Source organism: Grammomys surdaster, unplaced genomic scaffold (assembly GCF_004785775.1).
Source record: "Grammomys surdaster isolate TR1022 unplaced genomic scaffold, NIH_TR_1.0 66, whole genome shotgun sequence".
Lineage (NCBI taxonomy): Eukaryota > Metazoa > Chordata > Mammalia > Rodentia > Muridae > Grammomys > Grammomys surdaster.
Window position 1 is genome coordinate 7,560,879 of NW_021604568.1, and position 22,053 is coordinate 7,582,931.

Genomic DNA, 22,053 nt, shown 5'->3' on the forward strand with positions numbered 1-22,053 from the left:
CCGGCCCCTGGACAGGCAGGCAGGCCCTGGTGGTTCCTCGCGGATTACTAATAGGATGTGAAAGCCGTGGCTGAGAGGAACTGCCTGCTACCGACTTCCTCTTTCGGTAGTCATAGATTTCCGGTCTGACCCTCGTTTCTCTAGCTGCTGTAACGCGGTCGCCAATTGGCTCGCTCTTCCAAACGAGCCAGGCATTGGCTGGAGCGCAGGGCTCTGTGGCCAATTGCGGGGTAGGACCGTGGGAGAAGGGGCGGGCCGGCCTCCGCGTCTTCAGCCGGGCGACCCAACTCAAGGTTGGAGAGTAGCCGCCGGAAGGTTGCTCCGGGATGCTTTCTCTGCCACCGCCACTGGGTGGTTCCGTCTCACCTGAGCTGTATTTAAAGGGAAGAGGATTTTGAGGTCAATTCTGAGCTTTGGGAACTTCTTAAATTTGAGCTTTTCAGCATAGAATTGCCAACTTTTAATTTTGCACTTTCATTTGAAAAGAAAACCCAAGTGTTTAACCATAGCTAATGTTTCTTTTTCTTTTTAATTTCCACTAAAAAAGTGTAAGGGAGCTTAGAGTATAGCACTAGGGTAAAGAAATCTCAAGAAGGAAAGAATAGTCAATAATCTGATTACTGGATGTCCTTTAAGCCAGAAACCTGTAATTAAATTTAATTTTCTGGTTTGGATGAAGACAGGCTGAGTTCCACAGATCTAGAGTTCGTACCTTCAGTTCAGTATTACTAGTTGATGACACAGACAGGCAGGGGAATCTCGTTTCTGGGACTGCCTGTCTTTTAAAGGCTATGAAAGTTGTCCCTGCTATGTTCAAATAATAATAAACACAAAAACAGCTAATGTTAAGTACTTGCTAGGTGACAGAAGCATGTTAAGTGTTAGATGCTTGCCATACTGATACAAATAATACTTCCCTAAACCACATGGTACTCTTACCTCCCCATTACAGATTAGAATGCCAGTTTGTTAGAAAATCAGGGTGTTGGAGGTTTTTTATTTGCCCAAAGTAACCTTCACCTTTTAAAGGTGAAGTGATTCAAGTGTAGCCTATGTTTGTTGTAAAACAAAACAAAACAAAACAAAACAAAACAAAACCTGTTCTCGAGATAAGTTTACAGATCTATAAAGTTCCTTTGCTACAGTCCTTCCATTTAGAGATTAAGCTAAGACAGAATAATATTATCTGTTCTCAATGGACGCCACATGATTCCAATCTAACTACCTTAGAATAGAAAAGAAAAATTTCTGAACTGAGTTGAATATGTTTAGATTTTTCATGTCACTGTTTCCTAAATGATACAATGTAACAAAGTTTACCTTGTGTTGGCTATTTCAAGTCATCTAGAAGTGGTTTGATGTATTTAAGAGGATATGGGTAGATTATTTGCAAGTGCTACATCATTTTATATAAAATTCTTGGGCATCCATAGAATGTGGTGTCCAAAGAAGTCCTAGAAATAATTCTGGGCATGTTCAGGTCAGGTCTCTGTCATGGTTTGGTATCAGCAGATGTTGATGGTTTTGCATGATGGTTTTACAAACTTTGATGTCAGAATCTTGAAATTTTGCTTTTTGACTATTCAAATATTATTATCAGGATGTGTAAATGTATCACAGGTTATAAAGACACAGGAATAAGGAAACAAGGACTTTAAAAGAAGGTCTCCTTTGACTCAGTTTTCCTTAAGTGGAAGGGAAGGTTCTCCTGTGATAACCTGACACGAGCTTCTCTACAATCCTCACTCCTTGCAAACTCTGAATAAAGGCAGATGTGAGAGTAGAGCCCTTTCCTTCATCTGGCCCGTGGAGTTCAGTGAACAATGCTAGAACACCCACTCCAGTAACAATCTTTCACGTCAAGTGGGCTTTCAAAGAGACAGATGGAATCATAATCTAGCTTCTGCTAATATTAGACACTTGTGACCAAAAAGTTTTTTTTAAAGAAAAAAAAAAGAAAAAGAAAACTTAAGCTTTTATAAAGATGCACACCTTCAATTCCAGCTCTTGGGTGGCAGAGGCAGGTGGATCTCTAAGTTTGAGGCTAGCCTGGTCTACAGAGTGAGTTCCAGGACAGCCAAAGTTACATAGTGAGACCCTGTCTCAAAAAAAAAAAAAAAAAGGAAACAAGAAAGACCTCCTTTCTTCAAAACAAACTGAAATCGAGTGAAGAAATTATTTCTATTCTGTAAATACATAAATCATTAATCACCACGACCAGAGATTCCTCTATTTTCAGAAAAGCAGCTCTGGGTCTGGGGAGGTGGCTTAGTAGTTAAAGTGCTTGTTGCGCAAACACAAGGACCTGACTTCCATCCCCAGAGCCACAAACAAGACCGGGTGTGGTGGCCTCGGGTTTGTAATCCCAGTGCGAGGAGACTGAGGTAGGGTCTCTGGGGCTTTTAGGCCAGCTCAACCAAATCAGCAAGTTCCAGGTAAAAAGTAAGACCTGCCTTTGCCATCCATGCTCACACATTGTGTGTGTGTGTGTACCTTCACAGAGAAACAGTGGATATGATTATAATTCAGATATCTGAAAACTTATTTTTTAATAGATTTCTGTGACCTTATTAAAATTTTTTTGTGCTTGAGTTGGTCAATGTAACAGAGACGCAAACATGAAATAGCATAGATGGAGCATTTGCATAAAACCGTTTAGGAGTTACCTACTGAACTTCTAAGAGCAAGTAGAGAACAAGCTTAAAGGTCATGATTAAAATCCTTCTGGGAAAACTGTTGTGATCTTTGGCGAGATTAAAAATCACATTACTGAAATGTAGCCTGCAGCCTTCAACACCTTCAGCCAGCATTAAACTGCTAACCGGTGAAATAAGTGTGTTGAGTTGGATTCTAATTCTGATATGTCCGACAGAGCTGAATTGCAATGTGTGTCTTCTTTATGGGACGGCATCGTGCTATTAAAATGCCTTCTTATTTGTTAGTATTTCTCTTTAATTTTGAGGTTCACTGAGATAGAACTCTGCTCGAGTCCACTCCATACTCAAAGCCGTCACATACACACTGGTTTGCTTGTCATCTTAAGTCAGATGGAGGTCACAGAGGCTGAGCATTTTCCCAAGGGTTCCTTGGCCCATTTTGAGAATCCCATAGGTGCTTCCCATAGGTGGAGGATGTTCTCCACCGTTGTCCTGAGTACTCCAAATAGACTTGTATCTCAAAACGTGACCTCCCATATACGGACATACTTTTTATCTTGAGACAATGGTGACTCTATAGCCCTAGCTGGCCTCAAATCTGTGATCCCCTTACCTCAGACTCCAAGTTCTGGGATCATAACATGTACCAGAGCAGCTTGCTTAGGAACCTTTTAGAAATGACATCCCCAGTTCTCAGATTTCGCTTCCTTTAGAAGGAGTGAATCATGAGGGGAAAACTGGAACTTTTTCCTCTTCAGGCATAATAGAACCTCTCGATTTGCAAATGGAATTCCCATTCTGACCACTGCACCATAAGCTATGAATGACCAAGCTAAAACCACCAGGCTAAGTCAGGCCACTGACTGGATTTTAATGCAGCTCAAAGTGCTAAGAATGCTTCTCAAAACTATCATTTTTTAGTAGCTGAAAATACCAAAATATAAATCATAACGTGTGATGTAGAGATCAAGTTGACCAGTAGTGAATGGTTTGTGAATTGTGGACCTGGAGTGATATGTCAGTATATGTTCATCTATTGTAACAAACGTACCACTCTGAAGGGGGGGGCTGTATGCGGAGGTAGGGAGAATATGAGGTCCCTCTGTATCTTCTGCTTTATATTGTTGTGAACCTAAAGCATCTCTAAAAGTTAGAGGGATGTGTGTGTGTGTGTGTGTGTGTATTCAAGTTTAGTTCCATTAGTCAGGTTTTACCGGGGCATACCTGTAGTCATTCATTTATTATTGTCTTTGGTGGTTTTTACATTACAAGAGTTAAGCAGCTGAGACCAGAGAGGCAAGCCTGCATTATTTACTCTGTGGGGAGATGCTTCCCGACTGTTCATTTCATTGCATCTGGTACTGACTAAGCTACTGGATGAAAGTGTTGTTTCCGGTGTGAAACTTCCAGAATTCTCCTCTCTTACATTTAGTAGCTGTGAGACATTCAACAAATACTTGGTCCTGTTAGCCCCTGATTATTCATCTTTCCATTGGGATAGCCCGTCTTGTAGGATACGTACAGGACCAGTTTAAGGGTAAACCGGACTAGTAAAGCACCAGCAGGTCAGTAATTATTCATTTTTAGTTTCCCTCTAGGCTCTGGGTGAGTTCTCTTAGGTGGTTACCTGCTTTATTTACATGAAAGGTGAATGAAAAACAAGAAATAAAATGGAGGGTGTGGCTGCTCCTGAGATGGAGGGTTCCATTATAGATCTAAGGGAGAATGCAGGCTCAGTCAGAGGCAGAGACACAGGGAGAGTCCAGAGCAGACAGCCAGCAGACTGAGCTGGGCTCAGTGAGGAGGGCGGGGGTTGGGGGGAGAGGGAAACCAGGAGCAAGAGGGTCAAACGGGTGAAAAGGCCGGTGTAGCCAAAATGGCTGGGTCATATAGAGAAAGCAACTGGGAGAAGGGCAGCCCAGCGTAGTCCCTGGGCTGGAGAAGATTAGGGTAGGGTTGGGTGTGCCATCCAGGAGGACTGCTGGGGAAACCTGGTGGCGGCAGGCACCTCAGCTGTTTGTCCCAGGTTTGAGACCTAACAGAAGGTACTTTTGTCTTCTCAGAAGCCATCTCCTTACCCCGCCTTACCTAACAGGTAGTGGTTCTTGTGTTCCTTGTTTCAGTTTTACCATCGAGTCTGTCCGTCTTGATCAAAGTTAGTTCCAGGGGAATAGCTGCCCTCAGACCTGCATCTGCCACAGTAGAAAGTGAGCTGCTCCTCCCTCAGCACAGCAAGAAGCCGGCAACACCAGGTTTCTGGCCAATTCCTATGCACTTCCAAGCATGGATCTAAGTTCCCTGCTGTTTCCTAATCCACAGAGTAACTATTGACAGCACGTTCCTATTTTAGCTTAACTCCCACGGGATCATTGAGTTCTAGACTAAAACTGTAGTTGAATCATTGTTCTGAAGATTTCAAAAGATTTCCTGTTCTGTAGGGAAAAAAATATTATCATTATTAGCCAAAACATTCTGGAGTGTCTGGAATTCCAAAGGCCCAGAGTTGCTCATCTTACAAGACACGTGATAAGGCTTTGTTATTTTAGTAAAAAAATGTTTAGATTCAACAACAAAGCTGTCATTGTGTGCTCTATTTTTTTGGACATAAACTCTCCACCTTTGCAGCCCAAGACAATGGGCCTTTTAAAACTCTTTGAACTTTTAAAGTTCTTTGACTCGATTAAGTATTTATTTTGTACGAATAATTTTGTTTTTTTCTGGGGGCACTTTTGTGAAGGAATAGTATCAATTACATGACACAGAAGTTTGGGAACTGAAATAATTCACAGACATAACTGAGTGTGAATGAAACTCTTGATGCTTTTCCTTCCTTCCTTGTCACTCCATAAACAAAAATGTGTTGGTAAGCCGTTTCCACTACATCTCATTCCTGGAAAGTTTAAAGAATTCCTTTTTCACCTGCTAGAGTTCAGAATCTCAGCTTCTCGACCACTCCTTCCTCTCCTTCCTGTGGGAGTAACTGTTGTGTTTCTGAGCTACCTTGGAAACTAAAGCAACATTTGCCAGAACTTGAGGCTGGAGGAGGATTCAAACAGTTCTTGGCTTTTAGGTGTCTTGGTTTTATTCACCAACAGTTTCTCAGAGGGTAGAAATCTCACAAATGGGATGAGGGAGGCCCAGGGGAGGCCCAGGGAGAGGTGTGTGTTGTGGTGCCAAGGCTAGTATTTACTTTCGGAGTGATGGAAGGTCTCAGCAGATCCTAAATCTAGTGTCCCATTTGCTGAAACAAAAGAAAATGTGGCTGTTTAAAGAAGACTGAGTGTGGTGAACAAGTTAGACAGGAGGTGTGATCATTCCTCTCCCTGAGACCAGGATCTGTGATGGAAAGAAAAAGTTAACATTAGCCTGGTAAATTTGTATTCGATTCCTTTGAAATCCAAGTTGGAGTTTAAATGTCCAATCTTCCTTCTGTGGATGAGAGCCCACTAAATGCTTTCCCTGTGTGTCTAACCAGAAGTACTTTTTCTGGGGCTTGGTTTGGACTTCCATAACTGGGGAGGTATCTGTGAGGAGTTAGGTTATACAGGGATCCCAATTCACTTCCTCTCTGCCCCACCAGAGTGCTGTCGACTGTTGAGCAATTCAGTTTGGGTCTGGAGGGAGCGCAGCTAGGTGTACCCAGCTGGAGCCAGTGGCAGCAGAGGCCCACAAGGCTGCGACTGTGAGCTTTCGGGTACTGCCTAGACACCTGGAAGATTGATGTCTGGGGATTTATCAAGATGCTTGGGAAAAGGTAAATCTTCTAGACTTGGACCCTTGGGGCTGGGAGAAGACATGTGACAGAGGTGCTTTCTCTGGATAGGAACATGAACTGTATGTGCAAACATCCCCTCTGGAGCCTGAGGCTCAGTGCACAGACTCCTCTCTGAATGTCTGTGAGGTGAGCAAGGCCCCCCCTCTGCTGGACTAACCAGATTCTCTGTCTTCTTTCTCTTGCCCTGTAGGAAGCTGTCCCCCAGGGCCGGTCCCTGAGGGTGTGATCCGAATCTACAGCATGAGGTTCTGCCCCTACTCGCACAGGACACGGCTGGTCCTCAAGGCCAAAGGCATCAGGTGAGAAACGGGGGCCAAGTGCGCCCCAAGCAGGTGGAGCACCCGTCATCTCCAGGGGGTATTTAAAGTTTCGGGCTCCTAAAAGGGACCCCTCTTCCCTTTCTTCTGAATGACTCCAGTGACTGATTTTTGGGCAGGCTCTCCTGAACTGCTGAATTCTTTTCCAAATCAGGTTTTCTTGAACTTTTAGACCAGGCAGAATAAGCTGGGTGATGCTGTCTGGTGAGCTGGCGCTCTCCCATCCATTGTTGGTTTAGGAAGGCATAGCCAAGCTCACTCAGGCTTCCTAACTGTCCCAGTGTAGCCCAGCCTCTGCGGCAAGCAGCTTGGGTTAACTCTTCTATTTACTTCTTCATGTCCACCATTTTCTTATTTGTTCTGTCTTTCTACCGTATCTTCCCCTCTCCCCCACTCAATGGCAATCATACAAAAAAGGAGTTTAAGAGAGTAGGGTCTGCCGCATTCGAGGACTAGAGCAGAGCCTGGCACACAGTAGGTATTAAACAAGTGTTTGGTGGGCTTGGGGATGCAGCTGAGTTAATAGGAGTCGCTTACTCAGCATTCGTGAACCACTGATTCACACCCAGCTACCACATAAAACCAAGTGTGAGGACCATCCCCGTGATCTCAGAACTTGGGGGTTTGGGGGTAGAGTCAGGAGGATCAGAAGGTCAAGACCACTCTTGCTTGCATACCAACTTCCAGATCAGCCTTGGCCACATGAGACCCTGTCACACACACACAGAAAACAAGTGTCACACTGGCCCCCCGGCTCTGGGATTGGGAAGCCATAGGAGTGACATCAGAGTTTCAGTTCACGTCAATGAATAGAGAGATCACTGTGGAGATATTTTAAATGAAATGATGTTAACTCTGCCTAGATGCATATGTATAACACGCGTTTCTGGATTCTTTCCTCTTGCTCAAACCTATCTGGCCCTATGGTTACCTGTTCTTTGTTCGTTTGTCTCTTTTTAGAAAAACCAGAGCAGTATGATGTGTTGCTCATTTGGGGACAAAGTGGCAGCTTAGGAAATGATGCAAATATTTGTGGGGTTTCTTTGTTTTTGAGACAGGGTCTTATATAGCTCAGGCTAGCCACAAATACATTATGTATCTGAGGATGATCTCGAACATCTGGTCCTTCTGACTCTTCCCCCAGAATGTTGGCATTACAGCAAGCATCACTGTGCCTGGTTTATGTGATGCTGGGGATGGAGCCAAGGGCTTCCTGTGGCTAGGCAAGCACTTTACCAACTGACCTACAGTGCCCAGCCCCATAACTTGTTTTTCAGAGTGGAGTTTCTCAACCTTAGCACCGCTGACTGACGTTTGGGGCCAGGTGATTCGTTGCTGGGGAGAAGGAAGGAGGTTGTTCCTGTGCATCCCAGCTTACCTGTCAGTGTCCTCCCCTCACCCATTTGGAGTATATCCCACTCCCAGGGTGAAAGCCAAAATGTCCCTAGATATCGATATGCATTCCTCAGATGGGGAGAGGTGGAGTTATCCTGTTGAGAACTTTCACTTTGAAGAGTGTAGCCATTTGTTTCCTTTAATTGTTTAAAACATGTAACTGGCAGCTTTTCTGGTTTTGAAACCTCTGATAGTGAGTAGGGAGGACTGGAAAGTGATCGCTTGCTAGTGTACTGGACACTCCCAGGCGCTGCACATGATCAGGGTTTGGATGCTGCACTGTGGAGACGGGCACAGTTATCACCTCCTTACAGCGATGGACACTGAGCACAGCGAGGGGAAGGAACCAGCTAATATCAGCTTGACCATACACCTTGATGTGGGTTTTGTATTAACTGTTAACATCCACCAATGTCTGTTCAACCTGTAAATCACACACTTGCGTTTTTGTGGTTGTTAATGTTTTGGTTTGGAGATGAGGTCTCACTGTGTAGCATTGACTGTTCTCTAACTTCCAGTCCTTCTGCCTCTTTCTGCTGGGCCCTGGGGTTAGAGATCTGAGCCACCGAGTTCTGCTGGATTTGTGCTTTCAAGCTTTTAAGCTCTCTGTGCTGTGCTTGAGTGTTTGAGTAGATGGACAGGCAGCCTGGCTCTCCTCTTCAGCTACGGTTAGGAGACGCCATCAGGCATGGGAGTCAATCACAGGAAAGGATAACAGGAGGACATAGGAAACACCTAACACCCCGGCAGGAGTGAACACAAGCGTGTTCCATATTTTACACCAAACTCCAGCATCTAAGAAACAGTTCTAAGTACGAGTGTTGATGTCATAGCTGCTCCTGTTTTCGAGGTGAGCGTCTGTCTTTATGCTTCTCACCTGGAGTCTTCTTTTCCCTTTGTTTTTGTTTGTTTGTTTGTTTTTAAAGGCATGAAGTCATCAACATTAACCTGAAAAACAAGCCTGATTGGTACTATACAAAGCATCCTTTTGGTCAAATTCCTGTCTTGGAGAACAGTCAATGTCAGCTGATCTATGAATCTGTCATTGCTTGTGAGTACCTGGACGATGTGTACCCAGGAAGGAAGCTGTTTCCATATGACCCGTATGAACGAGCTCGCCAGAAGATGTTATTGGAGCTATTCAGTAAGGTACGATATTCTGAAGAGCCTGGTTTTGCTTTGTGTGTGTTTCCCCAACTTCAGTCTGTTCCAGAATCGGTCATGGCCTGGTTCCATTTTGACTCTGTGAGCCTCTGAAGAATAACTCACCTGGGATTAGAGTCAGGTGTAACCACTGACATTAACAGTGGGAGGCGGAGACTCAGGAGGCTAGCAATGGCCTGGATTGCTAATCCTTTAAAAGGAGCGTTTCTCAAGCTCCAGGTAGGAAATATTGGAGAGAATTTATGCCTGGGAGACGGTTGTCTTGTCAGCGGGGCGAGAATGACAACAATTTAGGAAACAAGAATACTGAGCAGTTGTTGATAATGAGAGGAAAAGTGACAGAAAGGTTAAGACCTTTGAAAATAAATAAAAGATTCAGTCCAGGGCTGCGGATATGAAGTGCTTGATGCACAGCAGGAGGACCTGGTTTTGGATCCTCAGTATAACATAAAGAGCCAGCTGGCAGTGCCTTCCGCAGTCCCCGTGCTGGGAGGGGCGCAGGGGGATCCTTGGGACCTGCTGGTCAGCTAGTCTACCTGAATCTGCAAGCTCCAAGTTCACTGAGGGATTCTGTCTCAAAAAATAAGTCATTTGCCACCAAGCCTTATGACCCATCTCCTGGACACGTATGGTGTAAGGGAAGGACTGACAACTGCAAGGTTTCCTCAGACCTCAGGCATTTGGTGGCATTTACGCATTCATGCCATGCGTGCACGTGCGCACCCACACATAAACACACACAGTAAATCAATACACGAAGAAATAAATGTTTAGAAAATAAGATGCAGCATGATTGAGGAGAACACCCACTGTGACCCCACTGTTGACATCTGGCATGTGTGTGTGTGCGTGTGTGCACACACACGCACACACACAAATGTGCACACACCCAAACATGCATGTACACACACACACAAATGTGCACACACCCGAACATGCATGTACACACACACACACACACACACACACACACACGTACTGAACTTAATGGTGTTAATAGCTGACATATATTGAGAATCAGGATGTTTCAAACTTCCTCTGACTATTGGTTCCTTCCTGACTGCTCATGGAGGTGGGTATTGTTCCTGGTTCAGTTTTTCACCTAGGACACTGAAGCTGAAAGTGTCCCACCCTAGAGTGTATTACAGCACAGAAGTAACTGAGCAAGCAGGGGCCAGTGAGAATGCTGCTAAAGCCTTAGCTATGGCAGCTGCTGTCCCAAGCGGTTCCGGACCCCCCCCCCCCCCGGACCCCTCAGAGCCTCTCACCAAGGACGGGACCTCTGCATTGGCCAAGTCCTCCTGTGCTGGAGTTGGGAAGCTTCGCTGCTTTTCAGTCAGAGTGGGGACAATTCTCACAAGCATCTTGACTAAGAACCTGTGTCTTCTGACTAGGTCCCAAATTTAAGCAAGGAGTGTCTGGTAGCGCTGAGATGTGGAAGAGACTGTACGGATCTGAAGGTTGCCCTGCGTCAGGAGTTGTGCAACATGGAGGAGGTACGGTTTGTGGGGGGGTGTCTGTCCTGTCAGAGGCAGTGGGCCGAGCTATGCAGTGTCTCAAACCTAGTCTCCTGGCATCACCTGCTGGCAGACATCCTGCTAAGCCTCGATGTGGTCCCTTTCTAGTCATCCGACTGTGACCTTCATCAGATGCCTGCATCCCTGACCTTCTCTGAAATGATTCTTGACAAGTTGTCCAGGACGAGCAGTGAATTTGTTCTTTCCTGGCATTGTGACATTCCCTAAGTATTTCTGCAGGGCTCTGCCAATGAGGCCGAGGCATTGGTTGGAGGCTGTGCAGGACCTAACTGCTGTAAGCTTGTCTGCTAATGGTTTACTCTCTAACATCATGAAGCCAGAGGGAGGAGGTCCAGGACTGTCTCCACGCTTCCTCAGGAGGCTAGCAGGGACTGAGGCTCCTTGTTCTGTCTGTCACATTGAGTGCAGGGTTTCATCGCTCGTAACAAGATGGCAGCTGGAATGTCTGCCATCGCTTTCCACTCAGACTCTAGCAAAGAGAGTGGAAGAGAAGAGTGGCATGTCTGGAGCTCCTTAAAGGACTCACCCAGGAATCCAGTGCATGCTTTCACCTTGGTGGCCAGACTTTAGTTGTCAGGTCGTGACCATCAGCACCGGAGGCTGGGGGGCGGGGGCGGGTTATTGTTTAGTCTGGACACCCTGGATAAAATCAGTGTTGTGTGTTTTAGAAAATGAAGGTAGATGCTGACGGACAAAGAACAGTCCTTGTCAGCAGCGTCTCATGTACGGGAGGTGTTTCCACCCACCCATCCTGAGGGTCATCTCTGGGCTGTGACTTCCTTTACCTCTGGTCTACAAACCGATGAGTTCTTTATGAGAGAGCTCGTTCTCCCGTACAGCCACAAAGACTATCTTCATTCCTTTCAGAGACGGGTACTCATTCCTACTCTTCCATTTGATTTTATCAACTAGAAGCAGATAAAATTCACACACATACACACACACACACACACACACACACACACACACTTCATTTCCAGTCTTGGAGATGTACAGTTGCAGTAGTTTTGTAAGATGACTAGTAAGAAATATTAACTTTTGTCTTGAGGCCTCAGACTGCCAGGACCCCACACCCTGAGAGGCAGTGGATGGTAGGGTCTTGATTTTGTGACTTGGCTGGATTTCTAGGCTCTTGGGCAGGAGGAATCCTGGGTGATGTTTCCACAACCACTTCACCCACACTAACACTTCCTTTAATCACAGCTGAAGAAGACATCTAATAAGAGTCTTTGCCTAGAAAGGGCAAGCGCTTGCTTTAAAGGGAGGAGTTGAAACCCTTCTGAGTACAGAATTTTTAATGTCTCTGTATTTAATGGTGGTTGTTATTGTGTGTGTGTGTGTGTGTGTGTGTTGTGTTGTTGTTGTTGAGACAGTGCCTCACTATGTAGCCCTTGAACTCTCAGAGACCTGCCTGTCTTTGCCTTTCAAGTGCTGGGATTGAAAGCATGTGCCACCACACGCAGCTGCCATCTTATTTTAAAGATCATGTGAGCTAATCCCGTCTGGCCTGGTTACTGTCTCACAGACTCATGAGTACGGATCAGACTAAGGAGCCGAAAACAAAACACTTAATTCAGAGATCACTAAAAGTGCATTGTGGTTGTTCTTGATGCTCTTGTCCACGAAGTTAGGATGCAGGCGTGCATCTCTTGGGCTCCCTCTCAGGACACTTAAGCCAGCGTTCTGTGCCACACACTAAGATGCGGGTGGTGGTGCTCTGTGCGCCCTGGCTCACTGTGCTGCGCCTCATCCTGCAAGGGCCAACAGTACCAGAAGTTGATAACTCAGAAGGGCTGCTCGCTAGTGGAGGCTGTAAACTGACCAGGAGTACAAACGTTACAGACACCCAGAAGGCTCAGTGATAAGACGGAGAACAGCTGTTAAGCCTGTTTTGACCCAAGGTATGCTGAGTGCTAATCTGGAGACGTTCGGGAGAGAGCTGATGTGTGTGAGAGCAGAGAATCCGGGTACAGGGCAGACCACGGTCAGAAGGCTTTTCACCTGTGCCAAGGAATTTCCCTTTGAGCCCTAAGTTGTGTGGAGTAACTGCAGACTATGAGGCAGGAGAATGATCTTTTCTTTCCACCAGGACCTCAGTAATAGGATTGGAAAGGGGACTTCATTGGAGAGGTTTCAAGGGCCCAAGATAAGATGAACTTTGGTGGAGGTGCTATCCAGGTTGATGTGGAAATTTATCATGAGTAAACAGGACGCTACTGGGACTCGGAGAGAAAGTCGTTTGTTTTGTTCATGATGTTTCGGGACAGGTATGGGAGACAGAGCTCAGGAGAGTGATATGTAGGCCGCACTAGGCCTTGGGAATGGTTTCCTAGCTAGCAGTGTTAACTAGAAGAGACTGGACCATACAACCAGCAGGGTGGTCATAAGCATGTCATAACACTCCCTGGAAAACAAGTGAAAAAAGTCAGAACAAACCCCTGATTTGTAACACAAGCTGATGGCAGGAAATCCACTCAGCAAAGCTGTCTCCAAACTGAGATAGCTGAGTGTCCCGCTGTTGGCCAGCCTTGGCACTGACAGCTCCCACTCATACCTCGTCAGGCCTGCTGAGGGTTCGGCTTTGTTTCCGTGGGTTCAGAAGGGAGTTTTCCCCACAGAGTGTTAGTAAGAACATTAGCTGCAACATACAGGATGTCAGACACTGAGAGCGCCAGTGGGGATGAGCAATACCGGCCGTTCCTCCAAATGTTAATACACAGATCCTCGGTCCTAAAGTATTGACTCTAGGAGATCCTAGTGCAATTAAAATTTAGAATAATTCCGACAGAAATGCCCCTTAATTTACGTTAGCACGTTCCTGTTTTTTTTCTGTTTGTTTATTTTTTGTTTAGTTGTTTGTTTGCTTGTTTGTTTTTGAGACAGAGTCTCATTATGTAGCTCTGGCTGTTCTGGAACTCACTATATAGACCAAGTTGGCCTTGGACTTAGAGAGATCTGCCTGCCTTTGCCACCTGAATGCCGGGACTAAAGGCATGGATCACATTACCCTTCAAGTGGCTTTCACAAACAAGATTTTGTGGGAGCTGAAAAGTTATTAAACACACATGATATTTCTGAGAGGCAAATAATCTGATATTCTCTCTCTCTCTCTCTCTGTGTATCTGTGTGTGTGTGTGTTTGTGTGTGTTTGTGTGTGTTGATGTATGGAGGTGTAGGTGGGCTTATGCATGGAGGTCAGCGGACAGTTTCAGGTATTTGTTGGAAACAGAGTGTCTTAGGGTTTTACTGCTGTGAACAGACACCATGACTAAGGCAACTCTTACAAGGACAACATTTAATTGTGGCTGGCTTACAGGTTCAGATGTTCAGTCAGTTATCATCAAGGCAGGAACATGGCAACATCCAAGCAGGAGGAGCTGAGAGTTCTACATTTTCATGTAAAGGCTGCTAGGAGAAGACTGGCTTCCAGGCAGCTAGGACAAGGGTATTAAAGCCCACACCCACAGTGACACTCCTATTCCAACAAGGCTACACCTACTCCAACAGGGCCACACCCTCTAATAGTGCCATGCCTGGGCCGAGCATATACAAACCATCACACAGAGCCCATCTTTATTTGTCCTCTGCCTTGTATGCCGGGTCTCCCACTGCACCACAGTAGCACTGTGATTACGGACACATGCTACACTCAGCTTTGCTGGTCCTGGGATTTGATCTCAGGTTCTTATGCTTGCACCCACTCAGCCATCTCCCAGCCCAAGGTCAAGATTTTAATGCAAATATGACATGTGATAGCCTAGCAAGAGACCCAATTTGCATTTTGTGGCCCTGTGCTCCAGGTGATCTTTCTCTTTCAAAATATGACATGCATACTCTTTTTATTTAAAATGATCTTTAAAAAGTCCAGTTTCCTGAGTGTGGTGTTGGTCTGGGTCTGAAATTCAGCACATAGAGGACAAAGGTAAGAGGGTCACAACTCTGGGCTAGCCTGGGCTGCGTAGTGATATGCTGTCTCAGAAAACAGCAGCAGCCATGAAGCTTTTAAAAATATAAAGAATTCACTTAAGGCTATATAAATAATATAAATAAAATCTTCTGCTTTGATGATCAGACCAACAGCCTGCCATCCTGTCTGCCTACCTTAAATGCTGGCATGTGTTTTATGCTGTCGGGATGCTGTAGACTAAGCTTACATCAAACCTGCCTCTGAGGTTCAAACCTAGCTATTCTTGAGTCATTAATCTTAAGATGTTCACCCTTTTTAGTTTTCCTTTGTGTGGTATTGACTTCACCATGTCAGCATCACACTCTGCTGGGCTCTGGCTTTCTTTTCTTTGTGGATTCCCGCATGGCAGGGCCTCTCAGGGTGTCTTTGCTTGGACCAGTGCCTTATTCAGAACCTTTTCATGGTGGTGGTTGTTAAATCCAACCCTGTGTAGTGCAGAAGATTGCTGGACTGGCCAGATATTTTTCTGATGCTTTGGATTTTCCCTCATAGTCTGTGATCTAGCCATAGCCATTAGGCATCAGCTTTGCATTCTGGCTTTGGTTGGTCCCTTTCTAGCTGTTACCAACCTTAATGGAGAGAGGCTTGAAACAGCAGGGAGGGAACCAGGGCCACAGGGCACTTCATGGTTCAGCCTCTTGATGTCTGTTGGCTTGCTTTGTATTCCTGTCCTTTGCAGTCTCACTCGGAGTTTCCCACAGGGCCCAGTTGCATGCCTTGTGTGCACTGTTTGCGGGAGGGGAGGCTTGTATCTTTGTAGTGTGTGTACCACTCAGGAGCTCCCGTGGTTAACTGAATTTAAATTTCACCCATAATTTTAACATCTCTCCTTCTCCTCTCTCCCTCCCTCCCCTCCCTCCTTCCCTCCCCCCTCTCCTTGTTCTCTCTCTCTCTTCCTCCTGCCCTCCCTACAAGTTTTTCCACACAGGGTCTCACTGTGAGGCCCAGGCTGACTGCAAACTCTTCATCCCCTTGCCTCAGTGTCTCTAGTTCTGGGGTTAAAGGCATGTTCTACCATGCGCAGCCACAGTGTTAATGTTTAATTCGCCTTTTCTTCTTGTCGAACAAAAAAGACATTTTAGCCCAACAGTTTGTGCTATTTGGTTAAGTTTGCTATTTAAGGTAAATGTCTTAAGAGCTTGTCTATCTCCTTTTTAAGATTCTTGTTAATTTATAGAGTTCCATTTAAAGAGTTTTTCATATCTAAAGGTTATTTGACTATCTTTTTAAACACGTTTGGTTTTTGTTTGAACTTTTGAGCCAGTTTATGGAAGTGCAGCATCTGTAAATACTGAGCAGAGTGTCCCCTGCTGAGCTTCCTTCCTTGCTCTCAGGCACAGGACGCCCTCGGCCTCCTCAGAGATTCCAGGGTTATTCACATGGATTTGCATCCACCACCCATTGCTTTATAAGGATTTGGTTAGCTTATTGCCTAACTTTTATGAAATATATTTTGAATAAGAGAATTGAGCCCATTGAAAGGATGGCCGCTGAGGACTTTCAGAGTCCCATCAATTCCTAAATGATGACGGATTGTATTTTGTATCTTCGTAGAATAACATGGTCCTAAGTGGTAGCCATGCACGGGGAGGGGCGGGGCCTACTCGAGACCCATGCTCAGCCTTCTCCCTGACACAGCAGGGATTCTCTTTCCAGGAAATCTCACTGTGGCAGGAGCTCAGCTGTGGCTGTCCTGTTCTGTGTGGCAAGGGCCTGGAATTTAAAACCCTGAACCCGCCTCTTATTTTCTTACAAACTCCAAAGACTTCTGTCCCAGATTCAAGTTCTTTGCTCTTGGTATGGGCTTGACTCTACCGCTCCTGTCCTGGAGGGTGCCTTTGTGCCTTAGCAGAAATGGGTGCCTGTGTATGACTTCCAACTCTTAAGAACTCTTCCCCTCCTCCACCAAGTACAGAGTGTCCGGCAGGAGACAACACTGCTTGAGGACCAAGACCAAGGATTCCCTGGTGATGGGCTAAATGACGTCAGTGTAAGGCAGGTGGCTGTCGCAAGGGTGGAAGATCCAGACTGAGCGTTTTAGAATGCTTGGTTTAAAGAAGTCTGGATTAGCTTTTAAAAATCGCTCTTCTGTTACCAAAATAGGGTGGTGTGTGGCCCAAGAAGTAGATTCTCCCAGTTCTGTAGCACTTCTTTCTCAAAAGCTTCACAGGTTTCTTTTTTTCCTCCTCTTTTAACTGAGAGAAGGGAGCTTTGGCCAGTTCCACACCATCGATGGCCACCAGGGGGAGCCCCACACACTTCTCCACTTGTGTTTCCTGCTGCTATTCCTCCTTTCCCACGCTAGGCGGAGCCCTAGTGTGAGGTGAAGTGCTTCATGGAACTGTGCATCTTCACAGTCCTTTCTCCTCTGTTGCTGTCTCTCGCTGGGTACTCCTTATCCCACCTCTACTCTTCCTCTTCAGTCACTGGGGAAAAGAGAACCCATTTTGTATTACCATTTTTAAAATGTTTACTTATTTATATTTTATTCATTATGTGTATATGTATAGTGTGCGCGCGTGTGTGCGTATGTGTGTGTGTGTGTGTGCGTGTGTAAGTAGACACAGGTGGTGATCAGAGGATAGCCTTTGGTGTTGGTCTCACCTCCACCTTGTTTGAGGCAAGGGTCTCTGTTTGCTTTCCTCTGTCTTAGTCAGATTGTCTTCCCACGAGCTTCCCCAGATTCAGCCTATGTCTGCACAGGAGGGCAGGGATCACAGATGGTCCTGTTACTCTGTCTGGCTTGAACTACTTTTTCGTGGGTTTTTAGGATTTGAAATTAGGTCCTCAACGCTAGCATGGCAGACACCTTTATCTGCTGATCCGTCTCTGCAGCCTCAGAATATATTAAAGTCGATTCTTTTGAGTGCTCCAAACACCAGAATACCCTTTGCAGGCTCTCCCTGTGCCAGTGTCTAGGATTCGAAGAGTGGTGTAGTATTGTGTCTCTGAGAGGTACCAGATTTACATAGAAGGGAACTTCTGTTGAAGATCTAAAGACAGCTGCCAGTCTCCAGGGAGGCCAAGCCAGGGTGTCTAGTGTCACCCCGGGGGAAGCTGTAAAGGAATCTATGGGGAGGCCACTGCCCATAGATTTCCAGTGCAGAAATTTTCGGCTGGGCTGTACACCAATCCCTTTTTCTACATTCTGTGACCAAGTGTGTGACAAGGAGTAGCTTAGGAGGAAGGGCTTATTTTGGCTTATGATTTAAGGGTACTGTCAATCATGGCAAGCAAAACCTAGTGGCAGAAGTAGCCTGCAACCATGGAAGCAAAAACCCAAGGCAGCTTGTGCACTTCTGCGGGTGACAGGACGAAGGACCAAGCTACTGAGACGTTGGATGGTCCTTGACTGTTTTAGAACATGATGGCAGTTGAGAGCCTTCCACTCTGTTCTTTCCCTTCTGTCTTAGTTACTTTTCTGTTGCTGTGATAAAACACCATGACCAAGGCAACTTGGAAGAGTTTATTTGCTGCTTACAGTTCCAGAGATTTAGGAGTCTGTGGCCATTATGATGCCATGGCGGCAGGCAGGCAGGCAGGCAGCAGGCAGCAGGCAGGCAAGCAGGCAGCAGGCAGCAGGCAGGCAGCAGGCAGCAGGCAGCAGGCAGCAGGCAGCAGGCAGCAGGCAGCAGGCAGCAGGCAGCAGGCAGGCAGGCAGGCAGCAGACAGCAGACAGCAGGCAGACAACAGGCAGACAACAGGCAGGCAGGCAGGCAGGCAGGCAGGCAGCAGGCAGCAGGCAGCAGGCAGCAGGCAGCAGGCAGCAGGCAGCAGGCAGCAGGCAGCAGGCAGGCAGGCCTGTTGAAAGCGTGTTTTCCTTACAGTCCACCTATGTGGGTTGATTTGAGAGTTTTGTTTTATTGTAGAATGTTAATGATATTGAGTATCACGAAGCTTGAAGAATTTGAATAAAAGAAAAAAGTATGGTAAAGGCAACGTGGGATACAAGGAAACCCACTAAACAGCATTGCTTTGTCTAGCCCCAGCTCCGAAGCCACTGAGTAGGCAAGCAAAAGACCAGTGGGGTCTGCAGCACCCCCTTTAGTGTAAAGAATATGTGGGAGATGAGGTCACAACCCCAGCAAGTGGAGTTTCTAGTTGCTGGATTTTAGCATCTGGCTCACACTTTCATGTCCCTAGAAAATGGGCAGGTGTTGGCTTGAGGCAGGGCATCCCAGCTCCAAGCTCACCTGATCTGGAGACAGCCTAGGACTTGGAGGCGTCTGTCTTAGGCTAAGGGAGGGGCCAGGTTGCCTCTTCCTGAATTGCCCTTTCCAAAGTCTCCAGTCAATGAGCCATGTTTTTTGTTCAGTGTTGAAGAGAGGCAGAGAGCAGGATGTGGTCAAGACAGGCCCTAAAGGAATTGAAGGAAGCATTGTGGGTAGGGAAGAGGTGGATTCTTGAAAATAGGAGACTGGCGAGCTAGTTCCCCTTCCTTGTAATTAATATATTTATATTTAGCATCTGCAACACACGTCAGCAAACGCACAAATTAACTGGTCATTGTTCTGTGTATATTTCTAGATTCTTGAATATCAGAACACTACCTTTTTCAGCGGAGACTGTGTATCCATGATTGATTACCTCGTCTGGCCCTGGTTTGAGCGGCTGGATGTATACGGACTGGCTGAGTAAGACATCTGATTACGTCATTGCAAAGTCAATGAGTGCCAACTGTGGAGACGCGCTGAGCCCCACTGACTCCCCTGTGGACTGTCTTGGGATATTTGTGAAACAAAAATCAGGGCTGGATGCCGCTCATGCATGCTTCCTTGTCCAAATGTACCCATGTTCTTCTCCCACTGAGTTCAGGCTCACGTACCTACATATCTATGGCTAAGACTCTGTATGAAAAACCCCCTCCTCTCAGAGCTTCCGAGCGCACTTTCCCGGTGCGTCCACACACATGGTCCTGCTGAGTCTCTCGGCACATGCCACGAGCTTCAGTCCCATCTCATTCCCCCCACCCCATATAGAAATGTCCTTTGAAAACCATGTTTCAAAAGCAGCGCATATGTTATTCTTCATATAAACAAAGTAGCAACCACCTATCACACATGTGTCACACTCTAAGCATGTTTAAAGTGTGTCAGGGATATTTAAAGCGTTGTTACCTCAAAGCTCAGAGGTGACATTGGACATGTGTAGTGCTGCTGACTCAGATACCGGCCAGCCACGTCAGGCATGTCTGGCACCTCTAGTGTTTGGAAAGTAGCTCTTTGGCTCAGACATAAGACTGGGTGGTGAGACACACAGGTAACTTATAAACCCGTCTCCTTCCAAGGCAGAGTGGAGATCCCCAGATTCGTAAGACTCTACCAAGTGTCCTGGCCTCCAGCCCACCGGAGCATGTCTTACCTTAGGATGTCATCTTTCAGACCATAGACCTGAATTCCCCTGTCCATGTTTGAAAAGGCCTGAGTTTCAAGGGTTCATGCTTGCTTTAAATTTATTTTTAAAATGTTTAGGAAGCTACTCTCTTTTTCAAAGTCCTAAAAGTAAAATCTGCAAATGGCCTAAGACTGTTGGCTAGAGAGGTTGTCAGACCGTCAGTCAGCCATGAAATGAAGATTCCCCTGCCTCAGTTCACAAGTGTTCTGTCACTTTAACAGAAGCCACTGTGACAGTGTCAACAGTCACACACCATTCCAAGTAAGCCCCTTTCCTCAGTAAAGATCAGGCTTACTGGATAATAACCAAGCTTACATATTTCCCAAAGAAACCCATAATTTTGTTTCTTTCTAATCTACAGAGTAATAATCATCCCCTTTCCCAACCCCGTCCCGTTCCTGTCTTGCAGCTGCGTGAATCACACCCCGATGCTACGGCTCTGGATAGCCTCCATGAAGCAAGACCCCGCTGTATGTGCTCTGCACATTGATAAGAACATTTTCCTGGGCTTCTTGAATCTCTATTTCCAAAATAACCCTTGTGCCTTTGATTTCGGGCTGTGTCCCCCAGTCATACGGTAATCCAGGCATTGTCCAGGATTCTCATCATATCTGATTCTGCATCACAGGTCATCTTGGGGGGGTCAGTGTATGTGTTCTTTTTTTTTTGAGGTCCCTAATAAACATGGCTGTGTAAAGTCTAGTCTAATGTTCACGTGTCTGACTCCTGCAACCTGTAGCTCCTAATGATTCTCTAGCAAGCGCCCAGCATAGAAGCAGAGTTCGTTTTAGGAGCTAGTGTGACCCTGGCTGCCTGACCTCTGGCTAGTTTGATTTCCAGATTACTGGTCTCAGTGCTGGTATGAAGGGCCTGATTTGACAGACATTTGTCACTGTAGGTTGGAACTCTTCAAAGCTTCTCTGTTGAGAGGAAAGTTTGAGACGATGGGAAGAGAAAGAAGAGAGGGAAGAGGAGGGAGAGGAGGAAATAAGGAAGGAAGGAAAGGAAGAAAGGAAGAAACCACACCTACTCTATGATGAAATATGTTCTTTTAGCAAAGAAATCCCGTTGCCCCCATGGGAAGGCGTGTGTATCGTTCCTGTTCAAACTTTGGCCATGAGCCTGGGAGACACCCAAGGGTCTTGTGACTGGAAAGAATTCCAAAGCAGGAAATGAAACACCCATTTATCACCCTGGCCTAACTACGTCAGGATCTCACTGGTGTTGCCGGAGCTCAGGATGTCTCACAAAATGTTTTATTAACCAGCATCCTGTCTCCAAAACACCCTCCCCTCTGATCCAACTCACAGACAAAGGTGACTACTGGATACACGTCACATACACAGTTGGTTCCAACAGATGCTTCTGGTTGCTTGGTGGGCACCTAATCCTGGACCACGAAAGGATAACTGGTAGAAACATGAACCCTGCCCATGGAGATTTCCTATCTCTGCACCAGGTTGGCCCAGGTGTTAGCCTGGTGTACTGGAACTTGCCTTGCAGGGATGGTCTGGCTTGGCTTCTCTGTAGCCCTCTGTCAACTTGACCAGGCAGCACTGTGCCACCAAAGACGAGAAGACATCAGTTTGCCTGAGGTTGTCTGGTCTGCCAGCAGGAGACTTCAGCAGAAAGCTGCTGTTACCACTTCCTCTGGAGTGGATGTCACATGCTGTTTTAGCCAGTGTATCCTCATCAGCCTGTGGTCATTTGGCTTTGTTGTCTATTAAGATTCTTCCAGCCTTTCAGTAAGTATCCTCAGCCATGCCCAGAGGCCAGGCAACATCGAGTGTGATGTTCTGACTTCAATGTGCCCCTGCTTTGGACTTAGCCCAGAGCAACCCTCCCT

General features: G+C 46.2%; 1 protein-coding gene across 2 annotated transcripts; it reads left to right on the forward strand.

The window, feature by feature from the left end:
• On the forward strand, positions 1-20,909 carry LOC114627703 (glutathione S-transferase omega-2). 2 transcript variants are annotated; one of them, XM_028775593.1, is made up of 8 exons: positions 1-230; positions 4,781-4,909; positions 6,238-6,411; positions 6,623-6,731; positions 9,071-9,293; positions 10,703-10,804; positions 19,341-19,447; positions 20,617-20,909. In XM_028775593.1, the coding sequence occupies exons 3-8, from the start codon at positions 6,378-6,380 to the stop codon at positions 20,786-20,788; spliced, it is 747 nt and encodes a 248-aa protein (XP_028631426.1). In that variant the 5' UTR covers positions 1-230; positions 4,781-4,909; positions 6,238-6,377; the 3' UTR covers positions 20,789-20,909. The 2 variants fall into 2 exon arrangements, with proteins under 2 accessions (XP_028631426.1, XP_028631436.1); XM_028775603.1 differs by lacking the exons at positions 1-230; positions 4,781-4,909; positions 10,703-10,804 and having other exon boundaries at positions 6,378-6,411.
• The last annotated feature ends 1,144 nt before the right edge of the window (positions 20,910-22,053 follow it).